Source organism: Lycorma delicatula, chromosome 4 (genome assembly GCF_047948215.1).
Source record: "Lycorma delicatula isolate Av1 chromosome 4, ASM4794821v1, whole genome shotgun sequence".
NCBI lineage: Eukaryota > Metazoa > Arthropoda > Insecta > Hemiptera > Fulgoridae > Lycorma > Lycorma delicatula.
Window position 1 is genome coordinate 109,811,757 of NC_134458.1, and position 23,661 is coordinate 109,835,417.

The window sequence follows — 23,661 nt, forward strand, 5'->3', positions numbered from 1 at the left end:
TACACAGTGATCTCAGATTTCACACATACAAAATAATGATCGTCCAGCAGCTAACTGAAAGGGATTTTGTGCAATCAAGTAATTTTTTGACATAATGAACTCCATTCTTACAGAAGATGCAAACACCCTAATAATAATGAGTGATAAAACCCATTTCCATCTGGATGGCTATGCTAATGTGCAGAACTGTCGGTACTGGGTGTCTTAGAACCCATGTGAACTACACCAGAAACCTCTCCACAGTACAAAAGTCTCAGTATGGTGCGGTGTCTCAAAATAGTGATAGTTAGTCCTTACTTTTTTGAAGAGTGGAGAAACTGCAGTTATAGTGACATCAGCTTGCTATATCGACATGTTAAACAACTTCCTGCATCCAGAACTAGAAAGGCATCGAAAGAACATGAGAGAAATGTGGTTCCAACAAGATAGTGCCGTAGCTCACATGGTGAGAGCATTGATTGAACTGGTTTGACAAATGTTTTCTGGACATGTCATTTCACAATTTGGTGATGTTTCTTGGCCCCCACGCTCTCTCGTTCTATCGATTTCCGACTTCTTTTTGTGGGACTACCTGAAATCAAGAGTGTCCGTGAAAAGCCACACACAGTCGAAGACCTGAAAATTTCCATTTGTCAAGAAATTGAAGCTGTGTCGAATGAAATGTTGGAGAAAGCCATGCCGAGCTTTGAGGAGAGGCTCTGAATTTGCGTCCAACAAGAAGGCCGTCATATAATTGACATTATTTTCCACACCTAATTAAGATATGTTAATTTCAGAAATGCAATAAAATATTGTTATTGAATGTAAAATCTTTTTTTTACAAAAGCACTTTTGCAGAATCTTGCATAATCAGTTGTATGTAATATTAAATTAAAATTACATATCAAACATAAAATTAAAATTAAAATTATATTTACATATACAAAAACATATGAAGTTAATTAAGTAAAATAAAATAAAAACAAAAATATATAATGACATGTAGATGGCTAGCCAAATACCATAGTACTTGTACTATTTAAATTAATATTTCATGTAATGTTTATAAAGGTGCTGCTATCTATTGCACCTTGTATGACTGTGTCTCCTTCAAATTCAATGTGTGAGTTGATCAAGTTGAATCTTTATTTATATTTATATATATAATATTTTTCTAAAATATCTAAATTTTTATTTATATCGGTACTTTTCAAGAAGATGCCCGCAGCCGATCTGTAGTTACTCAGTTATTCTTATAGTTAGTTGTTAGATGGCACACTGAAAGGAGAAAATAAGTAAATAGTTCTTTTTTTTCTTTTTCTTTTTTCTTTTTTTTTCTTTTTCTTTTTTCTTTTTTTTCTTTTTCTTTTTATTACAGTACATACATTGTACTGTAATATCATTAAAATAATACAATTATACTGTAATAATAAAATAGTAAAATAAAGTACAGTATTTTTTGAGTACAGTAATTTACTGTTTAACTTAACAAGAACCTAACCTGTATTTCTTCATTAAAATAATGCAATGATACTGTAATAATAAAATAGTAAAATAAGGTACAGTATTTTTTGAGTACAGTAATTTACTATATAATTTAATGTATAACTTAATGAGAAACTAACCTTTATTTGTGCATTAAATGTGAGTCTCAATTTACATGATTTCATTATATGCGGAAATTTTCCGGAATGTAATATCCGTGTAAATTGAAGGTGCACTGTATAATAAATGTATATAAATAACTAACTAAATAAATAAATATATATGTAAATTTATATAATAAATACATCTAAATGTATAAATATAATTGAACCAAATTAAACCTATGCTCGCTAACCTTTGCTTGCTACTCAAGGTTAGCGAGCAAAGGTTAAGTTTGGTTAGATTATATTTATAATTATATTTATTTATTATATAAAGTTAGATAATAATTTTAATTTATTTATTTTCTCCTTTCAGTGGCACCATCTAAAACTAACTTAACTTACTAACTAACTATGACAACGGACTAACTACAGATCGGCTGCGGGCATCTTCTTGAAAAGTACCTTTATATTTACTTTTTTAATTCCTAATATTTTCAAATTACTATTAACATTAGAAATAGAATCTTTATAGTTTATGAGGTGATCCACAACATTAGAGAAGCCCAATTTTTTATTTTTATAATACCTAAAATGTTCATAAAATTTTGCTTTAACGCTCTATTAGCTTCACCTGTATAAATATCCTCACAATCATTACACTTTATCTTATAAACCCCACATAAATTGTATAAATCAGTATTATTTTTTTAAATATTTTTTTTTGTGGTTGTTAGTTTCATATGCAGGTTTAAATTTATCCTTGTCATAAAGTAAACTTTATCAGTCATCTGTGTGTTATTTATTGGTTTTAAAGTTATTGTACTATTAGGTTTTGATGTTTGTTTTTTATATATATATTATCAATTAATGAAGTACTCTATCCATTTTGAATTTCAGTTTATTTTGTAGTACTCATTTCTGTTTAATTTTCCTTTATTATTTTATGTACGGATAGCTCTATTAATCATATTTGCATATATGTTAATTTTATGAGACCAAGGATGATTTGATTTTCTATGAATTGTTATTTATTGGCTGTAGGTTTCCTATATACTGAAGATACAATTTCATTATTTTTGTTTGACATTTGAAAAACTTAATAAACTAATATAAAAACTTAATAGTACAATAACTAAAACCAATACATAACACACAGAAGATTGATATTGTTTACTTAAAATAAATTAACAGTGTCGTTGAACATGTAACCAAAGTTTATGACAAGGATAAATTTAAATCTGCATATAAAACTAACAACCACATAATAAAATATCTAAAAAAACAATAATACTGATTTATACAATTTATGGTGGGTTTAAGATAAAGTGTAATGATTTTGAGGATTTTATATAGGTAAAACTAATAAATCATTTAAAGCCAGATTTTATGAACGTTCTAGGTATTATGGTACTATAAAAATAAAAAATTGGGCTTCTCTAATATTGTGGATCACCTCATAAACTATGAAGATTCTATTTCTGATGTTAATACTAATTTGGAAATATTAGAAATTAAAAAAGGAGATATAAATAAAAATCTAGTTAAATATTTTATGTATAAACAAAGATTCAACTTAATCAACTCAGACGGAATTTGAAGGAGATATACTCATAAAAGCTGCAGTAGATAGCAGCACCTTTATAGATATTACATTAAATATTTATTTAAATAGTACAGTACTGTAGTATTTGGCTAGCCATATACATGTCTATATATTTTTGTTTTTATTTTATTTTATTTTATTTAATTGACTTCATATGTTTTTGTATATGTAACTGTAATTTTAATTTTTAATTTTATGTTTGATATGCAATTTTATATAAATATTATATACGACTGATGATGTAGGATCCTGCTAAAGTGCTTTCTTAAAAAATTATGAAAAATTCAAATAAGGTAAGAGTTGTCTTCTTTCTGTACTTGGGTGGATTGAGTTGATATATAATTAATTAAAATTAATTAATTTATATTTAATAGATGAACTCTAAGTACTGTACTTAGGGTTGATCCATAAATTAATTTGTATTGGTAGAGAGGATTATGGTTATTAAAAGAATTGTTTTTAAAAAAAAAAAAAAATATATATATATATATATAATGCTTTTTTAGGGATTACATAATTCAATAATAAGGTTTAAATAAAAAATAAATAATCATTCGTTTCTATGACATTATATAGTAAAAGATAATAAAATATTGCATTTCTTATAATTTTTAATTTTAATAATAATAAAATTTATTTTGTTTAATGAAACAAAGTGTTGATAATTTTTGTTGAGTATTTTGTTTTTAAATAATTATTGTGTCTATTTTTAATGTTTGTTAATTTTACTTTTTTTATTTTTTAAACAGAGTACTGTGCCAAGGTCTCAGCCAATTAATATGCAGCGTACTAGAATGCCCTCACCTGATCTCAGCTCATTATCTCCACCATCTGTAAGTTTTAATTTTATTATGTTTATTTTTAATCAATTGTTATCATAAATTCTTTATGATATGTAGGTGTTAAACTGAATTTTAATTTATTATTATTATTGCGAAGTAAAGAGAAATAAATAATTATATTGACAATATATTTTTTTATTTATTTATAGTGCTTCCATAAGAATAATTATAAAATTTTAATTTTAAACAAACAGATGTTTGTTCAGAGATGAATAAAGAGAAATTGACAAACTCTGATGAATGTTTATTGCTTATATTAGTAAAGAGGAAAAGTGTTTTAATCTTTATATTTATAATATACAAAAAAAAATTATTTTGTTTATAAAATCTAATGTTAACAGTTAAATCTAAATAGTTGCAACTTTATTATTTAAATTAGATATAAGCACCATGATTTATATATATATATATATATATATATTAGACCAAACATAATTTACTCTAAATGACAGGCACTACCATTACATCTCTATTATAATTTTTTTTAATTAAAGGTAAATAAAAAAAATTATTGAATAAATTAATAAATAGTTTTTTATATTTTGTTGAGCTATAATTTCTTAGGCAGCTTACTCACTTCATATTTTGTTATCTTAAATATGAGGGTTGTCTGAAAGTGTTGAGCCTCAACATGAAGATGGCAGCACTTGTCAACAAAAGTTAGGGAATGTATTCGTGCATGTATTAAAGGTACTCACTAAAATTTCAGCCATTTTGGACATTCGGTTTTTGTTTGATAATTGTGTGTGTTAGTCATTGTGAGTGTTTTTGTGAAAATGGAAAAAATTGAATGTCATGCTGCGATTAAATACTTGCATTTGAAAGGCAATATGCCTATGCAAATTAGGCATGTCCCTGTTTACAGGGACTCTATCCCATCATTTGCCTCTGTGAAAAGATGGGCAGCTGAATTTAATCATAGTCATACCAGCTTGGTTGATGATGAGCATTTGGGATGGCAAAAACTGCAACCACCACCGATATCTTCGGAAAAATTCACCAAATGGTACCAGACAACCGACGAATTAGGTTAGAGAGGTAGCAGAGGCTGTCAGAGATAGAGAATCCACCACTACACTCCTGAGACAAAACAACTATCAAAACATTGGACTGCAAAGGGTGAACCTGCTCCAAAAAAGGGGAAAATGGTTCCATTGGCTGGGGAGGTGATTGTGACTGTTTTTTGGGCTAATAACAGAATTTTGTTTATCGATTATCTTCAAAGAGGTAAAACAATAACGGGACAGTATTACGCATCATTACTTGACAAGCTGAAGGCAGAAATTGCAAAAAGTCACCACATTTGAATAAGAAAAAAATGCTTTTCCATCAGGGCAATGACCCTGCTCACACTTCGACAGTCATCATGGCTAAAATTCACGAATTGCATTTTGAATTGGTTGACCACTCACCATTTTTCACCAGATGTGGCCCCAAGTGACTTTTTCTTGTTTCCTAACCTTAAAGTTTTGCTTGGAGGAAAGAGATTTTCATTGGACGGGAAGGTTATTGAATATGTAAATGCCTATTTTGCAGAGAAAGTTGCCAACTACTGTTTGGAAGAGTTAAAGAGTTTAGAGCATCACTGAAAAAAGTTTATCAACTTGAAAGGAGACTTTGTTGAAAAGTAAAATTATATTTGACGGAAAAATACGTCTTTCTATATTAGGCTCAAAACGTTTCTGACAACCCTCGTAATTTGAAAAATGTTATGTATTGTGCTTCTTCATTAAACCATTGTTTCATTCCTACTTACTTGATAATTTTGTCCCTAATTTTGAATATTATGATCTCAATCACTGCTATTAAAGATTATTAGTTTAGCATTAACAAATAATTCTGTAATTCTGCCACGTAAACTGAGCCATACAGGAATCTAGGAACCAATTAATTGGCAGCATGTGTCCTATTGCATCATTCTTCAATCAATTTTATTTTAAAAAAACTGAGTTTTTATAATAGGAGTAAGAATTATTATGTAACATGGATGAAATAAAAACTGGGAAGTTGTGCCTATTACTGGCAATTGGAACTGGCACAATTGGGTGGTCAACTGTTTATGTGGTAAACAGTGTTTACACTTTTTGGGAAATAATAAACTACTATCATTAATGAAAAAAAAAGGAAAAAATCTTTAAAGCATCTTTTTAAGTGATTGTTAATATTTTATTTTTTATTTAAATAAGTTTTTATTTAGAAAAAAACTGTTAAGTTTTAATATTTTTATATAAGACATTTAATTATTTCTTTTATTGAAAGCACCTGTTTTGCCAAAAAAATATGGAAAAATTCACGACTTTCAATGTATGGTGGTGCTCTGCATTACTTTACGTTGCCGGTTATTAAATATTAACTACAAGGCTCTAATAAAAAAAATGTTCAAATGTGTTTCAAAAACTAAAAATGTGATCAAATCAGTTGAGAATTTCTATTAAACTGGCTACTAATAAACAATTTTTTTTTTTTAGATTATTAGGTGTAAATGTTGCATATAAATAGATAGTGGTTGCACCTAAAAAAATATTGCTAAAGATGTGTGTGACTTACCTTCTAGAAAAAAATAGATTTCCACTAAGAATGCCAGTAAAATGTGAAATTGAGGCTGCCCTGAATTTTGGGCTGAAGTTGTATTATCCAGTCTGAAAGAAAACAGCTAGTCCATATAGTTCTGTATGTCTAATAAATGTACCAGAACTTTTTCAGTGGGATAATAAATCTTTATATCTCAAAAAGGCAGGGTTCAAAATAATGAAAAAAATTAATGTTCTCCTGTTACTTCTGGACTCACATTCATGAAAAATCTATTTTGCATTGGAGGTTGATGATAAACTGTACAGCACTAAAATAGAACCCATAGTATGTATACAGCTGTTTACAAATAATTTATGTTAAGAAATGAAAAAGAGGATTTCCCTTCTTGTGCCTACTCCTTTTTATTGCCATACTTGTATGACAATTCAAAACAATTGTCTTCTGTTATGGGTATTACATTCTAATCAGTTACTGGTGATTTGTGGCCTCATTCAGAGGCTTAAACGTGTTTATTCTTTTCTTAATCTATACAGAATTTGTTAATTAATCGTTGTATCTATTACAGATAATGTAATATAGCATTCTTACCACACTGTGTAATGCTTAATGCTTCTGTGCTTTTCTGTGGTTGGTTGGAAGTATATGTATCGGCTGTTATTATTAATACATCTAACAGTAGAAGGATATATTATATTGCTCATTTTAACTTTAAAATATTATTAAAAATTTGTTAGAAATGTTCATTTTATTTTGATGTTGAATACTGCAGATTTTAAGCTACCTTTTGCTTTAAAAATAAAAATTAATAAAAGTTTTTACTAGTTTATTTATAAAGCAACAAGTTATTTTTTTTCTAATCTAGACACTCATGTATGATAGTACAAATGGAACAAGCATGTTTGTTAAAGTCCATTGAACTATATTAAATGTGATCTATTAATTTCAAACCAAAGTTCATAAAAAAATTAGTATATTATGACAGTACTTGCAATAAAAACATTCTCAGAAAAAGTTTAAAGTTGTTTTAATTGAAAAATAAAAAAACTGAATTTTATTCTGTAATGAATTTCTTTTCATCAGGAATACCTCAAATACACAGTATATATCATGTAACACAAAAAGAGCCCTTTTAACTAATTTAAAGTGGTTTTCTAAGTTAAAAAACTAAAAATAATTACTGTAAAATATATTAAATCAATACTGATTAATGATAGAAAAAAATTGCCTTAGCACTGCAGGGCCATCTTAATTTCCTAATAAGAGATTAAAACATATTACGTTTAACTATTGAAAAATTTGATTGTCAGGAATGTAGCCAAGAGTTTCTAAAGAACAGCTAAATGAACGTTTGTGGTCTTATCCAGTACTTAATATTTAGTCTTAATCCTTATATTCAGTTAAATATTTATCTCTGAAGAAATTTTGTAATGATTGTTATTCTGAGCACATATGTGAACACGACTGCCCTAACTAAGTATCAATTCTATTCTCATGAAGGGTTTGGGTTGGTATCTTTTTTACCTATACTTCATTTTCATTAAAATATTCTGTTTAATTTTAAATTATTAATTCTAATTAGTTAAGTGATGTTTTTTTTATAATTAAATGTGATATATATTATATTTATGAATATATTTTGTTTTCAGGTTCAATTTGTATTAGGAACACCTCCTGGAGGTAGGCGACCTTCAGAAACACCACCACCTGTAAATACATGGACAGTTACACCAACAAATTCTCCTCTAAGAAGATCTGGTTGGTTAATATACTGTGTATTTAAAAAATATATATTTATCTGGAATTTTTTTTATAATGTTTTTGTTCTGATTTTAATTAATTATCTTTTATATTTTATAAATATACGGTTTATTGAATATGTTTTACAGTATATGTGTAACACAGTTGCATCATTATTAGGCTAATTTTTTTTTTAATGCAATGTGTATTAAAATACGTTTTGATGTTTTAATTAAATAATTTTATTGTTAAATACATTTATAAAATGTTAGTTTTCTGCATTTTATATTTGCATAACATATTAAATATTAGGACACATTATTGGTACTAAGTTGGCTTGGTGTTTTTTCTCTTTCAGTTGTTAGTTCTCCTTTATTAACTGGACCTTTGGCTACGCTTAATACAATAAATACAAATAATATGTTACCACTCGTACCATTCAGTTCAAGAGCAATAACATTACCAGGTATGTTTTAATGTTTTATATCATTATAAATATTTTATTACTTGCAGACTTAATGCTGGGATCACTAGAATTATTTTATAAGTATTATTTTATTATTTTATAAGTAAACCTAACTGAGCAAACTGAAGCAATAAGTAATGAGCTGCAAGTGTATTGAAAATTCTACTTGTTTTTATATGTGATACAATTGTGTATGTTGACTAAATGAAATATTGCTGAAGATCATGAAAAAATTAACTTTATTTTGTTAAATTAGGTCACAGTAATTGAAACGAAAAATTCTTAAGTTGATGGTAGACCATTCATTTTTCTCTTCCAGTGTACTATACATTAGTAATTTTCCATCATATTAACTCTGCTATATATAGTAGCCAATATATATATATATATATATTTAAATTCTGTTAAAAAAATCACCTAGTACAGAATATTTAGATAACACATATTTTATCTTGTTTTTTCATAAAAGTACTTTCATGGGATTCCACATCCTCAGTCATGATTGAAATAATTTTGTTAATGCATATTAAAGTTTAAAAATAAAAATACTAAAATAATGAAATTGTGTATTAATTTTCACAAGTGCTGTTATTTGTTACAGTTTTTATAAGACCGTCTTCCTCAAACACTGTCTGATTTTTATCATATCAAACTTTTGTTTGTATTTATATATGTAATATTTTTCTAATGTATATAATTTTATGTTATTTAATTTCTAATATTTCAAAATTTGTATTAATATCAGAAATAGAACATTTGTTGTTTATTAGATCGTCGGCTATATTTAAGGACCTATTTGTTTTTCTTATTAAATACCAACACAATCGTTACATTTAATTTTATAAATTCTACACAGATAGTTTATTTTATTATTATTTTGTCTTTAAAATATTTTATTAATATAATAGAACTATAGTAAACTATATAATAGAATATACTTATTAGGTTTGCATGCTAGTTTAAGTATTTCTTTATTGTGTTTTATTTAAAACTAGATTTCTTGAACATCAGAGAAATTACAAAAATAATAAATTAGGTTTATCTAACTCTGGCGAAAGAAGAATTGGGTCCTTCATCACAACAATGCACCAGCATAATAAATGTAATTCTTGATCATAGAATTTTTTGCTAAATTCCAAATTCCTGTGCTCCTGCAACTTTTCTATTCTGCTGATTTAGCCCCTGCTGATTTCTACATGTTTCCTAAATTGAAATTTTGCTGAAAGGGAACCGATTTGACTCAATTGAAGACATCCAGAGAAGTACGGAGAGGGTCTAACAACTTAAGAAAGAAAATTTCTGGAGTGCTTCCAAAAGTGGAAACACTGTTAGAGTCTCTGTGTTCAGTCAGAATGGAACTAATTTGAAGGAGATCCATCACAGTAGCCTATAAGCCATTTTAAAATTACAAGCCCAGTCTCAAAACTTTCCAATCACACATGTTGTGTATATATATATATATATATGTATATATATATAATGTACATCAAATAGTACATAAACCTATATTATAAAATTGAACAAAAATAAATAAAAGACTAAGGAAATGGTGGTGAAAAAACAGTCCCAAGGATACATTTATTTTCATAAATGAAACAATAATGAATCTATATAAATAAGTGTATATGGTGTGAAGTAATGTAGTATTTCATAAATATCATCACTAGACATCATCGCTAGTTAAATTTGGATGTATAAAAGTGAATTTCTTTGAGAACAGAACAGGCGATTCGCGTATACCCTGATGAAAAGATGAAGAAGAAGATTTAATAAAAAATTAAAAGTTATAAAATTTATTTTAACCAAAAAATTATTAATTTCTAACAATTTCCAGCCTGCAGTCAAAGTGTTAAATCTGTTTGGACATAATGTTATTGTGATCTTTTTTAATTATATATAAATAAAATAATATTAATGTTATGTTTATTTTTTCAGATATTGGTACTATGGAAGCTCCTATGACATTTGTGTTTCCTGAACTTCCTCAAGAAACAATTTTAGAGGTGATATTTTTAAATGTATATTAAAGAATTCTATTAATACACTTACTGCTAGTTACTTACGAAAAAAAGATAGATGAATTACTCCCTTTTACATGTTGATACTTTATAATTTTAACAGTATTTTGTATTAAAAACAAAATTGCTTTGTAGCTGAAAAAAAATCAGTGCTTCTATCTGGCATACTTGATCCAATAGCATCCTAATTTATGCTTTCTTTCTCGCAAATGTATATATTGTCGTTCTGGTTTCTCCTTGGTAAATACTTACAAGTAAATGTATGCATATAAACTAGCATTTAAATCATTCAATTTTAATTAGTATAGTTCAAGGAAGATAGTCTTACCTTAATACTTCCATCCTAAAAATAAATCTATGTTCACGTCTTTACAAAACATTATTAAAATGAGAAATGTAAACTCAATTATATAAAAATGTTGCTGAATTTCATGGATCATTATATATATATCTGGATGTTATTAACAGAAGTCCCTTAATATTTTAAACACTATTTAATATCTTAGTACCAGAATCTAAAAGTGGGTTCGAATTTTGGTCAGACTTTGTGTTTTTCAATGCTACAAAAATTGATCTTTCATCATTAATGGTAATTAATTGGAATAAGACCTGCAGTTATGTAGACGAATAGATAAATAAAATACATTTCTTGAGTTCTCTGGTAATGTTTTCTTCATGAATGTGTTCAAAGTTTTCATACCTTTGTTTATGCTTCTAATCATGAAGCATGGCTCTCCACAATTCTTTAATTTATAATTTGAAAAAAGTCTAAAATTTAATTGCTTATGTAATGTATAATATTCATCATATATATATATATATATATATATATATATATATGATGAATATATATATATATAATATATATAATATAATATATGTATATATTATAAATTATTATTATTATATATGTATAATATATATATATATATATATAATATATATATACACACATCAAATAGTACAATAGTAATATTGTTAGTAATCAAATAGTCCATCTCAAAACCAAACCTGTATCACTGAACTAAGGTAAGTTTTTGTGCTACAATTCATTTTTCCAAGTCTTTTTCTTAGTATGGCCCATAAATTTTCAATGGGATTCAGGTCAAGGGAGTTCCCTGGCTACAGAGCACTCAAATTTTCTGTTTTTGAAGAACTCTTGCTTTTTTTGACGTGTAACATGTTCATTATTTATGTTCCTTTGCCCATTTAAGCGTTTTTGTCTTCATAATTTGTGTCAGTAACTGCTTCTTTTTAGGTTTCCGAGCAATCGTTCCCCCTGCCAGCAATCATCTACGAACTGTCATATCAGAAACATTAGTCCCATTGACTCTCAAGTCCCTATTAAGGCCAACAGCTGAAAATCATGGATTAATTTTGTGTTTTCTTATTAATAATTGATCCTGTGTAGGCGTAGTTTTCTTTTTCCATCCACATTTTCCTTTTTTCTTTGGAGAGATGGAACCTGTTTCCTTAAACCTTTTCACCATTTCATTTACAGTACCTAACCCCATACTACACTCACTGGCAATATGTCTTTGAGTTATTTGTGTGTGTAGGGACAGAGCAACAATATTTGACTGCTTTTGTGAGGTTATATCCATTGTATTAACTAGAAACAAATAACAAACTTATAGCAGAAACTCACAAAGTCACAAAAAACTAATTGACAATGAATTATAAAAAACTAAAACCACTAATTGTGTTTGTATATGGACCAACAACATAACCTGAAACACCAAACAGTAAGAAGTCTGCCACAGAATGAAATTCTCTACAACAGAACAAAATTTCCTTTGGATTAATTTTTTCACTACTATAATAATGTACATAATTCCAAGAAAGTGTACAAAATTGTTTCTCTTTCTGAGCATACCAGTATGACTCAACAACAAATAGCTTCTGGGTATGGTGTTGGATTAGGGATGAATGAAATTTTAAATTGATTTAAAGAAACTGGAAAGGCAAATGTGGCTGTAAAAGAAAACTACTCCAGCACAAGATTAGTTAATGAAAAAATGTAAATTTATCTAAAATTATCTGCTGTAGACTTAAATCGAGATTTAGCAGCTAGTGGAACATTTGTATATATATATAAAATATAAACTTATTCAGCCACTCCACAAAGTACAGAATTCAAGAACATTCTTACCTTACTTTTTTCCAAGAAGAAAAAACTGACTAATTTTATTATGTCCGTTTAATTCTTGTTTTGTACATTAAATACATTAGATGGAATGAACAAAAGACATTTTGGAAAATAAATTTCTCATGAGAAACAAACTGTTTTTTGAATACCTCCAGGAAAATTACCTGTAAAAATTGTTTTAATAATAATCAACCCACTGGGTTGGTAGTTGAAGTAAAGATCATCACAGATCAGCTATTTAACTATTAATTTTTGAAGTCAAAGTTCCGAAATTCATATCCTAGTAAAGATAAGTTAACTTTTATATAGATTTGAGTACTAGAAAGTGGAGTACACTACTAGTGATTGGAATTAACCACACATTTCAGGAAAGGAGTCTCTGCAGGACAACACTTTATTTACATGTTATACAAATCTTCCTAGTCCTATTGGGCTATGAGGATTGATGATTGTTTAGAAGTTAAATAGATTGCAATTTACACATTAGGAATAGAAAGAAAAAATAATCAATTAGACAGTATCTACCTATTTACTTCCTAATTAGCAAATAAAACTAACTAGAAGATTTGTTTTTCGTAAATTTCCCATCAACAACATACTGTTACATAATTATATTACTCAACTATTAGTGCGTAAATAATTGAATGTAACAATAATGTAATAAAAGAAAATTTATTATAAATTTTCATTTCAAAATAACAAAATCCAGTGGGTTCCCTCTAATCATATAAATCATTATTAGAGTTTTTTTTTAATTTTTGGTGTTTTTACAGAGTTTTAGAATTATATTCCTTTGTTCAACAACTATGAAAAATTTCCACTCTGCATTACCTTTCTCATCAGTATAATGACTTTTAGTTATTAATGCTGTCAAATAATTTATATATATATGTATGTATGTATGTGTGTGTGTGTGTGTGTGTGTGTGTGTGCGCGCGCGCGCGCGCGCGCGTGTGTGTGTGTGTGTGTGTGTGTGTGTGTGTGTGTGTGTGTGTGTGTGCATATATATGCGTGTGCATATATATGCACATTCTAATGTATATTTATAATTTTTCACAGTGTGCATGATGTACTTTGTTATTTTTATAAAAGTTCATTCATCATTAAGTAATAGCTTAAAAAAAAAATTTATCTATTTTTGTTGCAGAGAGAGCATAATGAGACATTAGCTAAACTTAATTTTGTTTTGGCTGTAAGTGAGTGTGTTATTGAAGTAGCGACTGGTCGATCAAGAAGTGAATGTTTGGTGCTATTAGTACGTGCATTACAATTACTTAGTTCTGGTTTGACATTGGCTACAACTAAACTTAGATCAAAAACTTTACAACCATCTTCATCAGTTAAAAATGTTGTTAGTCAGCTAAATACCAGGTTTAGACAATGTTTAAATGAATGTAAACAGTTAAATTCTCCAGGTCTATTACAAAATGCTAGTGCTACTGCTGATAAAATCTTGTATAATCATGCAATACATATGGTGAGTTTTTGTTCATGAATTTACTTAATAAATATTTTATTATTTATTAAATAAGTTTAGTTTCTGTATGTCCATGGTCTTTTCTTTTCATTACTGTTAGATTTTGTTGATTTATGGGAAATTTTACCCAAGCAACAAAATATAATTATTTATACAACTAATTTTTCTACTGACTATTTGTGTATTCTTTTGCATTTATTACTTTCACAGAGATTTTTGCTTCATCAGAACATTTCCTTGTGAAATTGAATGAAAAATAATTATTTAAAGTATTCAAATTGTGGAGAATAAATAAAATTACAACCTGTGGCAGATAACAAAACTGATTTTTAGTTCTATAATATTTTTATATAGTTTAAATATAAGTTGAAATTTAAGTTAATTTTAAATATTAAGTTCAAATTTTATTTTTTCATTTTTTTTTTTTACTAAATATTTTCTTGAGAGCAAGGGATTTAATTTGTTGCTATACTTTCAATTTACTTTATTTTCTATATTTGAAAATGAGTTTTTATTTTCCGTAATATCTTCAGTGTAATTCATTGTAAATTTTACAAATAAATACATTATTTCTATTAAATTAATAAAAATCTAATATGTGTATGATCTATTATTTTACACTATTGACTCCATTTTGTTTTAGAGTTATAACACAAGTAAAGCAATCAGTCTAAGAGACATCAGTCAGAAGTCAGAATTGCTTTACTAAAAGTTTTGATTTTCACAATACAGCCAATGCTTGTAATTAACAAAATGTAGGTGTTTTATAGGACTCAAATTTATTTATAATTTAGTAGGCTTGGTATGTTGATATGCTGTAAATATTTGTTTACTGAAGAAGGTAGCCGAAAACTACTCAACATATGACAATTAAATTTGTAGACTCATTTTATTGTAAGCATGATGGCAAGACTGGAAGGTTGGTGGCAGCAATGACACAGCGATTGTTAACATTTAATGCAGTCATGCAATTTTTTTCAGTTCTCTACATTGTGTTGAGCATAGCTATTGTTTTTATGCATATGTGTTTTGCTCTTGTGATGATGGAAATCAATCATTATTTGAAGAGCAGTGAGTTATGATGAAAGTCCTTGTAAAAGCAGTAAAACAAACTCGGAAATGTTTGAATGATGAACCCTATTTACAGAGACCATCTTGTGATGAAGGGAAGTTTGTTCAAGTGGGTGGTGAGGTTTAGGAAGGGAGAGCAAGCCATCAACTCCAAACTGTCGCCTCATTCTCACGCAAGAGTTGAGGATGTCGCTTTGACATCCTCAACAACAATCTTAGAACAATCTTCTTTTTTTTTAGAACAATCTTTGCACAATGCTTTATTGTGCAAAGATTGTTCTAAAAAACTTGTCAGATAAACTAATGGAAAATCTTTTACATGTTTGCCAAGATAGTTTTGAGACATCTTTCAAAATGTGATTATGGGGGATAAAATTTGGATTTACGAGTACAGTCCTGAGATAAAGAAACAGAGCATGGAATAGAAAAAACCAGATGAGCTACAGGCAAAAAAAAAACAGGAAGTCAAAATAAAAAATCAAGGCAATGCTGATTTTTTTTTTTTTTTGACTTGCTTGGAACTGTGCTCTAAGAATGGGTTTCCCCAGGGTCAGTGAAAGAGTTGCAGAAAAGAACAAATTTGGGGCAAGACCAGTCATGGGTACTTCATCATGACAACACATCCTCACACAGTCATTGTTGTTAAGCAGTTTTTAGCCAAAACGGTCATCAAAGTCCTTGGAACACCCTCCCTACTCACTGTATTTGGCCCCCTGTAATTTTTTTTGTATTTCCAAGATTTGAAAGGGCATAATTTTCAGACTGTGTGGCCATTAAAGAATCAACATCAGAGGCACTGTCAGGGGTAACAGAGGGACAATTTCATGATTGCTTCCATGGAGAAAAGATGAAAAGACAAATAGAGAAGTACTTTACAGGTCAGGGAGATTACTTTGAAGGCTTTTTTCAGTAAATGATTTTTAGCATTAGTTTGCAAAATTTATTGATATAACTTGTATTTTTCATTTTATTTTCCATTATAACCCTTATTATTTTGCTTAAAATAAAAATACTTATTATTTTGAGAATGATTTATGTCATGTTGATTAGTGTTTTTTTGCTACTCATCAAGTCATAATAAATATTTGCAATTATAGTGTACTTGAATATGATGAATACTTCTTAAATTCCTAGATAATGTGTAAAAAAAAAGTTCCGTACAGGTCAGACTATAAGCAGAAATCATATTCCATATTATATATTTATTATATATTAAATCATATTATATCTTTGCTCTGTTCTATTTGATTTCAGCATAGTAGTTATAGAATCAATATATATATATATATATATATATACACAAATGTATTGCCTTATTTATTGAAAAAGAATAAAAAATATCATGATTATCAAAAATATAATTAATTTAAATTCTAAAAGTTTTAGTCAAATGTTTCACCTTAGTTTGTCAAATTTTCTTCTAATGAGACCCAAAAATATAATTGTGAAAGGATTTTAAACCCCTCTCAAAAATAACCCTTTTTTATTTGGCACTGCTGCTTTTTTACGTTAAAGAAAAATTTTTTTAATGTACAAGGTGAGTAACATAAAAAACTAATCGCTGCTGAATCGGTAGATTATGTTGGAATGAAATTTTATGAATGATAGAGATAAATTAAATAAGAAAAACATAAAATGTAATCTAAATGATGCATTTATTTACCTTATTGGTACAAAAGACGTTCAAAATGACCACCCTGGGCGTCGATGCCCTTTCGTGCTCAACTGATCATATTGAATGTTGTCTAACGCAAAACGTTGTTGTCAATTTCTTTGTCTCATTGGATATCCACCTTCAGCCCATCAATATTGTGGGGGATTGGATGCATAAACTCTCTCCTTCAACTAGTCACAAAGGAAAAAATCGCAAGTAGACAACTCTGGGGACGTGGAGGCCAACGTCCTCTGCTGACAGCTCCTTCATTTGTGAAAGCTGCATGAACATGATTCAGTGAAATGTTTGACATGTGACATGTTGTTCTGTCTTGTTGGAAGAAGCTGTATTTTTTTTCATTATAAATTAATTACGCAGAAAATTCTTTGAAAATTGAGGCAAACTTGTGTATTGACAGTCTGGTCAAAAAATATTGGTCCCCTATACAATTACCAGAAACAGCACACCAAAAACCAATTTTCTCATCGTGAAGTGGTCATTCAAATATCGTGTATGATTGATTCCTCACCATCCAATACCTGTCACGTGGCTGGATAAATGAAACCATCTGACATGAAGTATGACATCGGGTCTATCTGTCTCAAAAACAATGTTTTTGAGAAGCCAGTTGCAATATCCAAGTCATTTCGGTTTGCCTGTTTCTTTCAGTTGTTTCACCAGTTGTAATGCGGTATGGTTTCAATTTTAATTCATGCCAAGATGACATGATGACAATACGACAAGATATGTATTTAACACCAGATTGTTGGGATAACTTGCATAGTGATTCTTTTAGACTGGCAGTAATTCTTTCAGTATTGGCTATAGCCTGTGGAGTCCTAACAGAAGGTTACCTATTTCGTTTTGCTTTTAAATTCACACTTATTGTATGCCATTTTTTCACTAAATCATGTATGCTACTCTTCGCTAGGATACAGGCATTCGGAAATTTTTCTATGAATACTTGACGTGATTCTTCAAACAAAAATGAATATGGGCCTCAACTATATTTATCCTCTCCTGTATTGAATAAGGCATTTTACACAAACACAACTGCACTCACAATACTGCACTGCAACAAAATTTATGCTGCATTGACACATAATCACCTGACAAACAGCAGCAACAATCAGTAATAACATATATATCCACTAGTCGCACTAATTGTATAAGAGTTTTTCATAAATAGTGTGGGATAGCAGTTTTGTTATGGGTTCGGTTTTATGTTGCTCAATTTGTATAATCAAATCTACTTCCATTCTGCCAAATACTAGGATAATGGTAGTATCTCAACCTTTTATCCTGAGGCATAGCATTTTTCATACATTACCTTTAACTCCATATTGTCATACATAAGCTGTAAGCTTATAGAGTGAATTAATCATTAAAAAATGATATTTTTTTTTTTAAATACTGAAATTTCTCAAAATTTGTGTCTCAAATATAAAGCATATTTGTAAGAATTTTGATTTAGTATAATTTTTGTATTTTACAGTGTGATCATATCCGGTAACATATATTTTCATGCATACTCAGTTCAGTCAGATGTTTGTTTACTTGGAATAATAATTTTCTGATTAAAATTTTAATTTTATTATTTGGCATAAAAGTGCTTTTTACCTTTGCAACCAAATTTTCTATCTCACATTTCATTAAATTATTTATTTTTGTAATGAAAATGTGTAAATAAATAATTTTGTTTTTTTAATTGTGTATTAAGTTACAATCAATTAAATGTTTTATTAAAAAAAAAATCTTATTAAATAAATTTAAAAATATATTTATTCAGTAATTATAAAACAAATTTAACCTCCCATTATTGTCTAGCAGACATAATTCTGTCCTTATTTCTAATTAATCTTCCATTTACTGTTGGGTATTATTATTACCTTAAGGAAAGCTCAAGCTCTTATCCAGACAATAGATCCCCATCTCACCCTCAACCTGTCAGGAGATTGGGGACATTTTTAATTTGGTGGGAACCAGCTGTCTACTCAAAAATTACTTTTTCCTCCAGAAATTCAAGACTTACCCAAGAAAAGATACAGGATTCCTGAAAGAATAACATTTCCAACCCAGGTTCTATGACCTGTATAATCTACTAGAATACAAACAGTTCAGCCAGACCCACTGAAGATTGTAAATTTCATTAATTGAAACTTGTACAGTATTTAATGGTTTTATTCTATATAGAAAACTATATCAGACTATTATTGTTCTCTTAAATTTTGAAATGCAGTAGTAAACGCCATAATCAACAAGTTTATTTTTGTTGTGTTTAAAAACAATGTTATGCTTAACATTTCAGTGTCAGTCTGCAGCACTTGATGAATTGTTTGGTAATCCAGCAGAATGTTTTCAGAGGTATCAGACAGCTCAGATATTGTTGCATAGCTTAAGTCAGCAAGTTAGTCATCATCAAGATAGAGCATTATTAACTAAATGTGAGTAATAATTTTAATCAGATTAGCCAATTAAAATTTTATTATGGGTTTAGAAGTTTTTTTTAAATTATAACATTTTTTGTAAGGTATTAAGCAGTTGAAAGTTTATTTAGTTTGTCATTAACAAGAACTTCATATCCACTTAGTAAGGAGGGTGTGGAATGGCTTTTAATTTCAATTTTCCAACTTCTCAAGGTAGTACACAATTATGGTGTCTGAGCATTATTATGCTGCAGGATTTTCAAACATGATATGCATTCATGTCTTCTCAAGTATTTTAATGTTTCTCATTAATTTCATTTCACATTGGTCACTGAAACTGATGAATCACTGTGAAGTCCACTCACAGTGTTCTGTTACCTTCCAATGCATGAAATTTTCCTACCTGTTCACAGTTCATCCACATAAACTGCTTCTAAATGCTGTAGCTACAAGATAGCACCTGCTATTATGTGATATTTTGTTCTTCTGTTACTTACTGTTCATTATTTATCAATCTTCCCTCATAATTTAATGCATAGTTAAATGATTGTCATCAACTTATATAAATTGGTATCCTCCCAAAAAATATTATTTTCAGTGATGCACATAATGTAATGTAATTAGACAGTCTCATACTTTTATTTCAATATTCTACACTTGAACTATTATTTGGACAGACTATTTCATTAGTCTGCATGTTGTTCAACTACATTTATAAATAACTAATAAATATTTATTAATTTTATTTTATAGGATTAGAAATCCTTTTTGAAGAAATTTTTCAATTAGATAAGCAATCACAATATATTTAAATATTTTCATTATGTATTCTACACATGTGTTAAAATTTAGAAAGCTATTATATATTTCATATATCATGATTGTATTTTCCATGATGATACAATTATGTTTATGATGAATAATTAAAAAACCTTTTAAATTAATAATATTCATTAAAAAAAATTCTAATCATTAAACAATGAAGTTGGAATACATTAATGCAATACAGTTTGTATAAATTCTCATAAAATTGCCTGTTTATTTAAAGATCTGTGTGATAAAAAACTAGTACCAAATTTTACTGTAGATGTCATATTTTAAATGAATTTTAAAACTATTGACAGATAATTAACCAGAATCGAGTAATAAACATATGGAAAATACAATACAATACAGTGACTCTTTCCATAACAATTTTTGGCAAAAAGAATTGTCTTGATATTATCAAACAGCATTTTTCAAACTTTCTTAATTTAATGTATTTTTTTAATTAAAATTTGAGATGTGAAAGAATGTATACAAAGAGGTCTATGTCGAGTTGTATACAAAAAAACAATCTGCATACATATAAGTAAGTAGTTTTATTAAGATAAAAATAAATTGATAAGGGTTAATTTTTTAGATAAATTTTGAAAAGTACTTTATGTTGGATATGTAAAAAATTTGTATATTTTTTATTGTTACTTTAGTTTTTTATGTCTTTTTACAGACAAAGATGCTGTGGAAAAAAGACTCAGTGTATTACAACAACAAGGTTATGTTTATTCAAATAATACATCAACAAATTGAAATTGTTTTTATTATTGTTGTACATTTATGATGAATGTATACATAAGTCTACATTTATAGGTGAAGTAGGTTGTTAATTGTCAGTTTATCTTTCTGCATCAAGACCAAAAAATTTTCTATAATTTTGTTTGAAAAGTAATAATAATAATTATTGTTATTCCTGCTTGCCCCTTCCCCACCAGTCTTTGCAATACTACTATACATAAGTCAATGCATAAGTCAGATAAAATAACAAATTTGTTTTTTATTTTGTTATATTGGGTTATTTTCTATGAAATTCCTTTTGGTTCTTAGAAGAGTATGTAAGCTATAATAATTAATTAATGTAATGTGCTACCATTTCAGTACACCAATTTAAATTTATACAGATTATTATGACTGATTTTATTAAAACTTCTAATAGGAACTGTCTTTAAAGTTTTCTTATCTGTTGCAATGTTCATCACTTGCCTTAATTTTTAAAATTAATAGTTTTTGTTAAATTAAAGTAGAATTTTATTTATTATATAAAATACATATTTAGGTATGATTATTAGATATTATTGGCAATGGGTTTTTTTCTTAATGGAAAAGTGTTAAAAGTTGTGAAAAAGGTTACTGTTTAATTTTTTGTGTTTTTAAATAAGAAATGCTCTAATTAAACATATGATTTAAAAAATAAATTAGTTCTTTGTTATTTAATGGTTTGAATATATATATATATATATATATATATATATATATATATATATATATGATTTATTGTCGCGTATGGACTTCTTGGAAGGTACCTGGAATAGATTTAATTTCCTAAGAAATTATTTATATACTGTTCAGCTATGATTATTATTCTTCAGCTTAGATAATTTTCTGCTGCTTGATCATACAAGTTTCAGTGCATAGTTGTATAGTAAGTCTGATTTATGATCGTATGTTAACCAGTAACATATAATTAATTAAAGATGTGACAAATATTTTGTTAATAATTCTATTTGATGTTTTTTTTTTTAAATATTGTTAATTCTTTTATATTTATTGCTGACAACTTTCACCATTTTTTCCTACTCTCAGAATTTCTTAGTATGCCTATTTCTTAAAAGTATAATTTATTGTTGAAAAATTTAAAGCTAAAATTATGATTTTGTTTGTTCATTGTTCACTGTACTAGTTAGGTTATCTGTTGTTACCATTGACAATAATGTAAGTTACCATATTTGTGCAATAATTAATAGTAAAAAATATGTACGGTTGTTTACCATGTAAAACCGTACACTTTCTAATGTATAGAAAAAAATATGGTAATCAGCCAGTTACATTACTTTAAAAAAATAAGTTTTTGCTTTAAATCTCACTGTTTCATTTGAATTTTTTTGTTTACATTAATCATAGGAGTTATTCCTTATTTATGTTGAGAAGTCAATGAATAATTATTATTCACTTTCAGACATCTATAAAAGAATTATTCATAAAAAAATTGTTATTTGTCCTTTAATGAAGGACAGTGTTAAGAATGTTCATACATTTTTTAATGGAGGAGTATAGTATTTTTATAATAAAAAAAAATACTTTTGTTGTATCTGAGTCAGTGTAACAGTCATCAGATTGATATTAAATTTCAGTTTAGTTCTCATAATGACTCGCAGGTAACAGTCAAAATTATATATGTTAAGCAGTTGACTTCCAAATTCAGTAGTTAACACAAATGCCAATTGATATGCAGCTTTATCAGATAAAAATATGTTTCTAGAAATATTATCTTAATCAATCATATTATTTTTATTTATATAAAGATCTTAATGTTTTTTTATGGTTCTCTGATTGAATTTTATCAACCAGCTGAATTTTGTAGTAAATAATTATAATCTATTATAAAGTTTTCACATAGCAGTCTTGGGACTGTCAAGTGTCAAACTTTGGCAAGTAAGAGATTTTCCTGAAATTTTCATGCACAATACATAAATGACATCTACATTATCTTTGCTAACTTTGAGTTGCCTGAACGATCTTTTTTTCTATAATGTAACATTAAGAGTTTGTCTTTTACTCCTGCCTACCATTGATTGACATAGATTTGATCCTACATATCATTATACATACTGTCATTTCTAATTCATTGTCATTCTGCAGTTTAGATAAAAATTTCTATAAAATGAAATGTAGTTTAATCCAACTTAACATTTTTACTTTCATTTTTTAAATAAATTCATAGGATGTGATGTCAAGTATGAAAATTATTATTTTTTTTAATATTCAGTACTATATTTATTTTTTAATAATCAGTTATAGTATATTTTTACAATATTTTTTTTTTTTTACATAGAAATAATGGAATTTGGAGGATTCATTTTATTTAATTAGTTCACCTATGTGTAGATATGGTTAGGCTTGTTTATAAATGTGAAAAACAACTGATATTCAGGTCAATTATAATAAATTTCCGTAGAAGTCTTATTAACTTAGTTTATAACCTTTTTACTATAGTCTTTAATGGAACTGTTAGATATTGGCATAGAATTAAAAGCTGATGTGTTTCGTGAATTAGGGCAGTTAATCATGCCTTGATAAAAGAC

At 27.7% G+C, this 23,661-nt stretch overlaps 1 protein-coding gene across 2 annotated transcripts in view; it reads left to right on the top strand.

Annotated features, from left to right (window-relative positions):
* Atg1 (serine/threonine-protein kinase unc-51-like protein Atg1) overlaps positions 1-21,821 on the top strand; it is a 75,453-nt gene extending 53,632 nt beyond the window's left edge. For both annotated transcript variants that reach the window (XM_075363906.1, XM_075363908.1), the window contains exons 13-19: positions 3,921-4,004; positions 8,192-8,300; positions 8,641-8,748; positions 10,684-10,751; positions 14,063-14,392; positions 19,426-19,561; positions 21,033-21,821. In XM_075363906.1, coding sequence (XP_075220021.1) covers positions 3,921-4,004; positions 8,192-8,300; positions 8,641-8,748; positions 10,684-10,751; positions 14,063-14,392; positions 19,426-19,561; positions 21,033-21,112 — 915 coding nt within the window. In that variant the 3' untranslated portion in view covers positions 21,113-21,821. The remainder of the gene's footprint in view (positions 1-3,920; positions 4,005-8,191; positions 8,301-8,640; positions 8,749-10,683; positions 10,752-14,062; positions 14,393-19,425; positions 19,562-21,032) is intronic.
* The last annotated feature ends 1,840 nt before the right edge of the window (positions 21,822-23,661 follow it).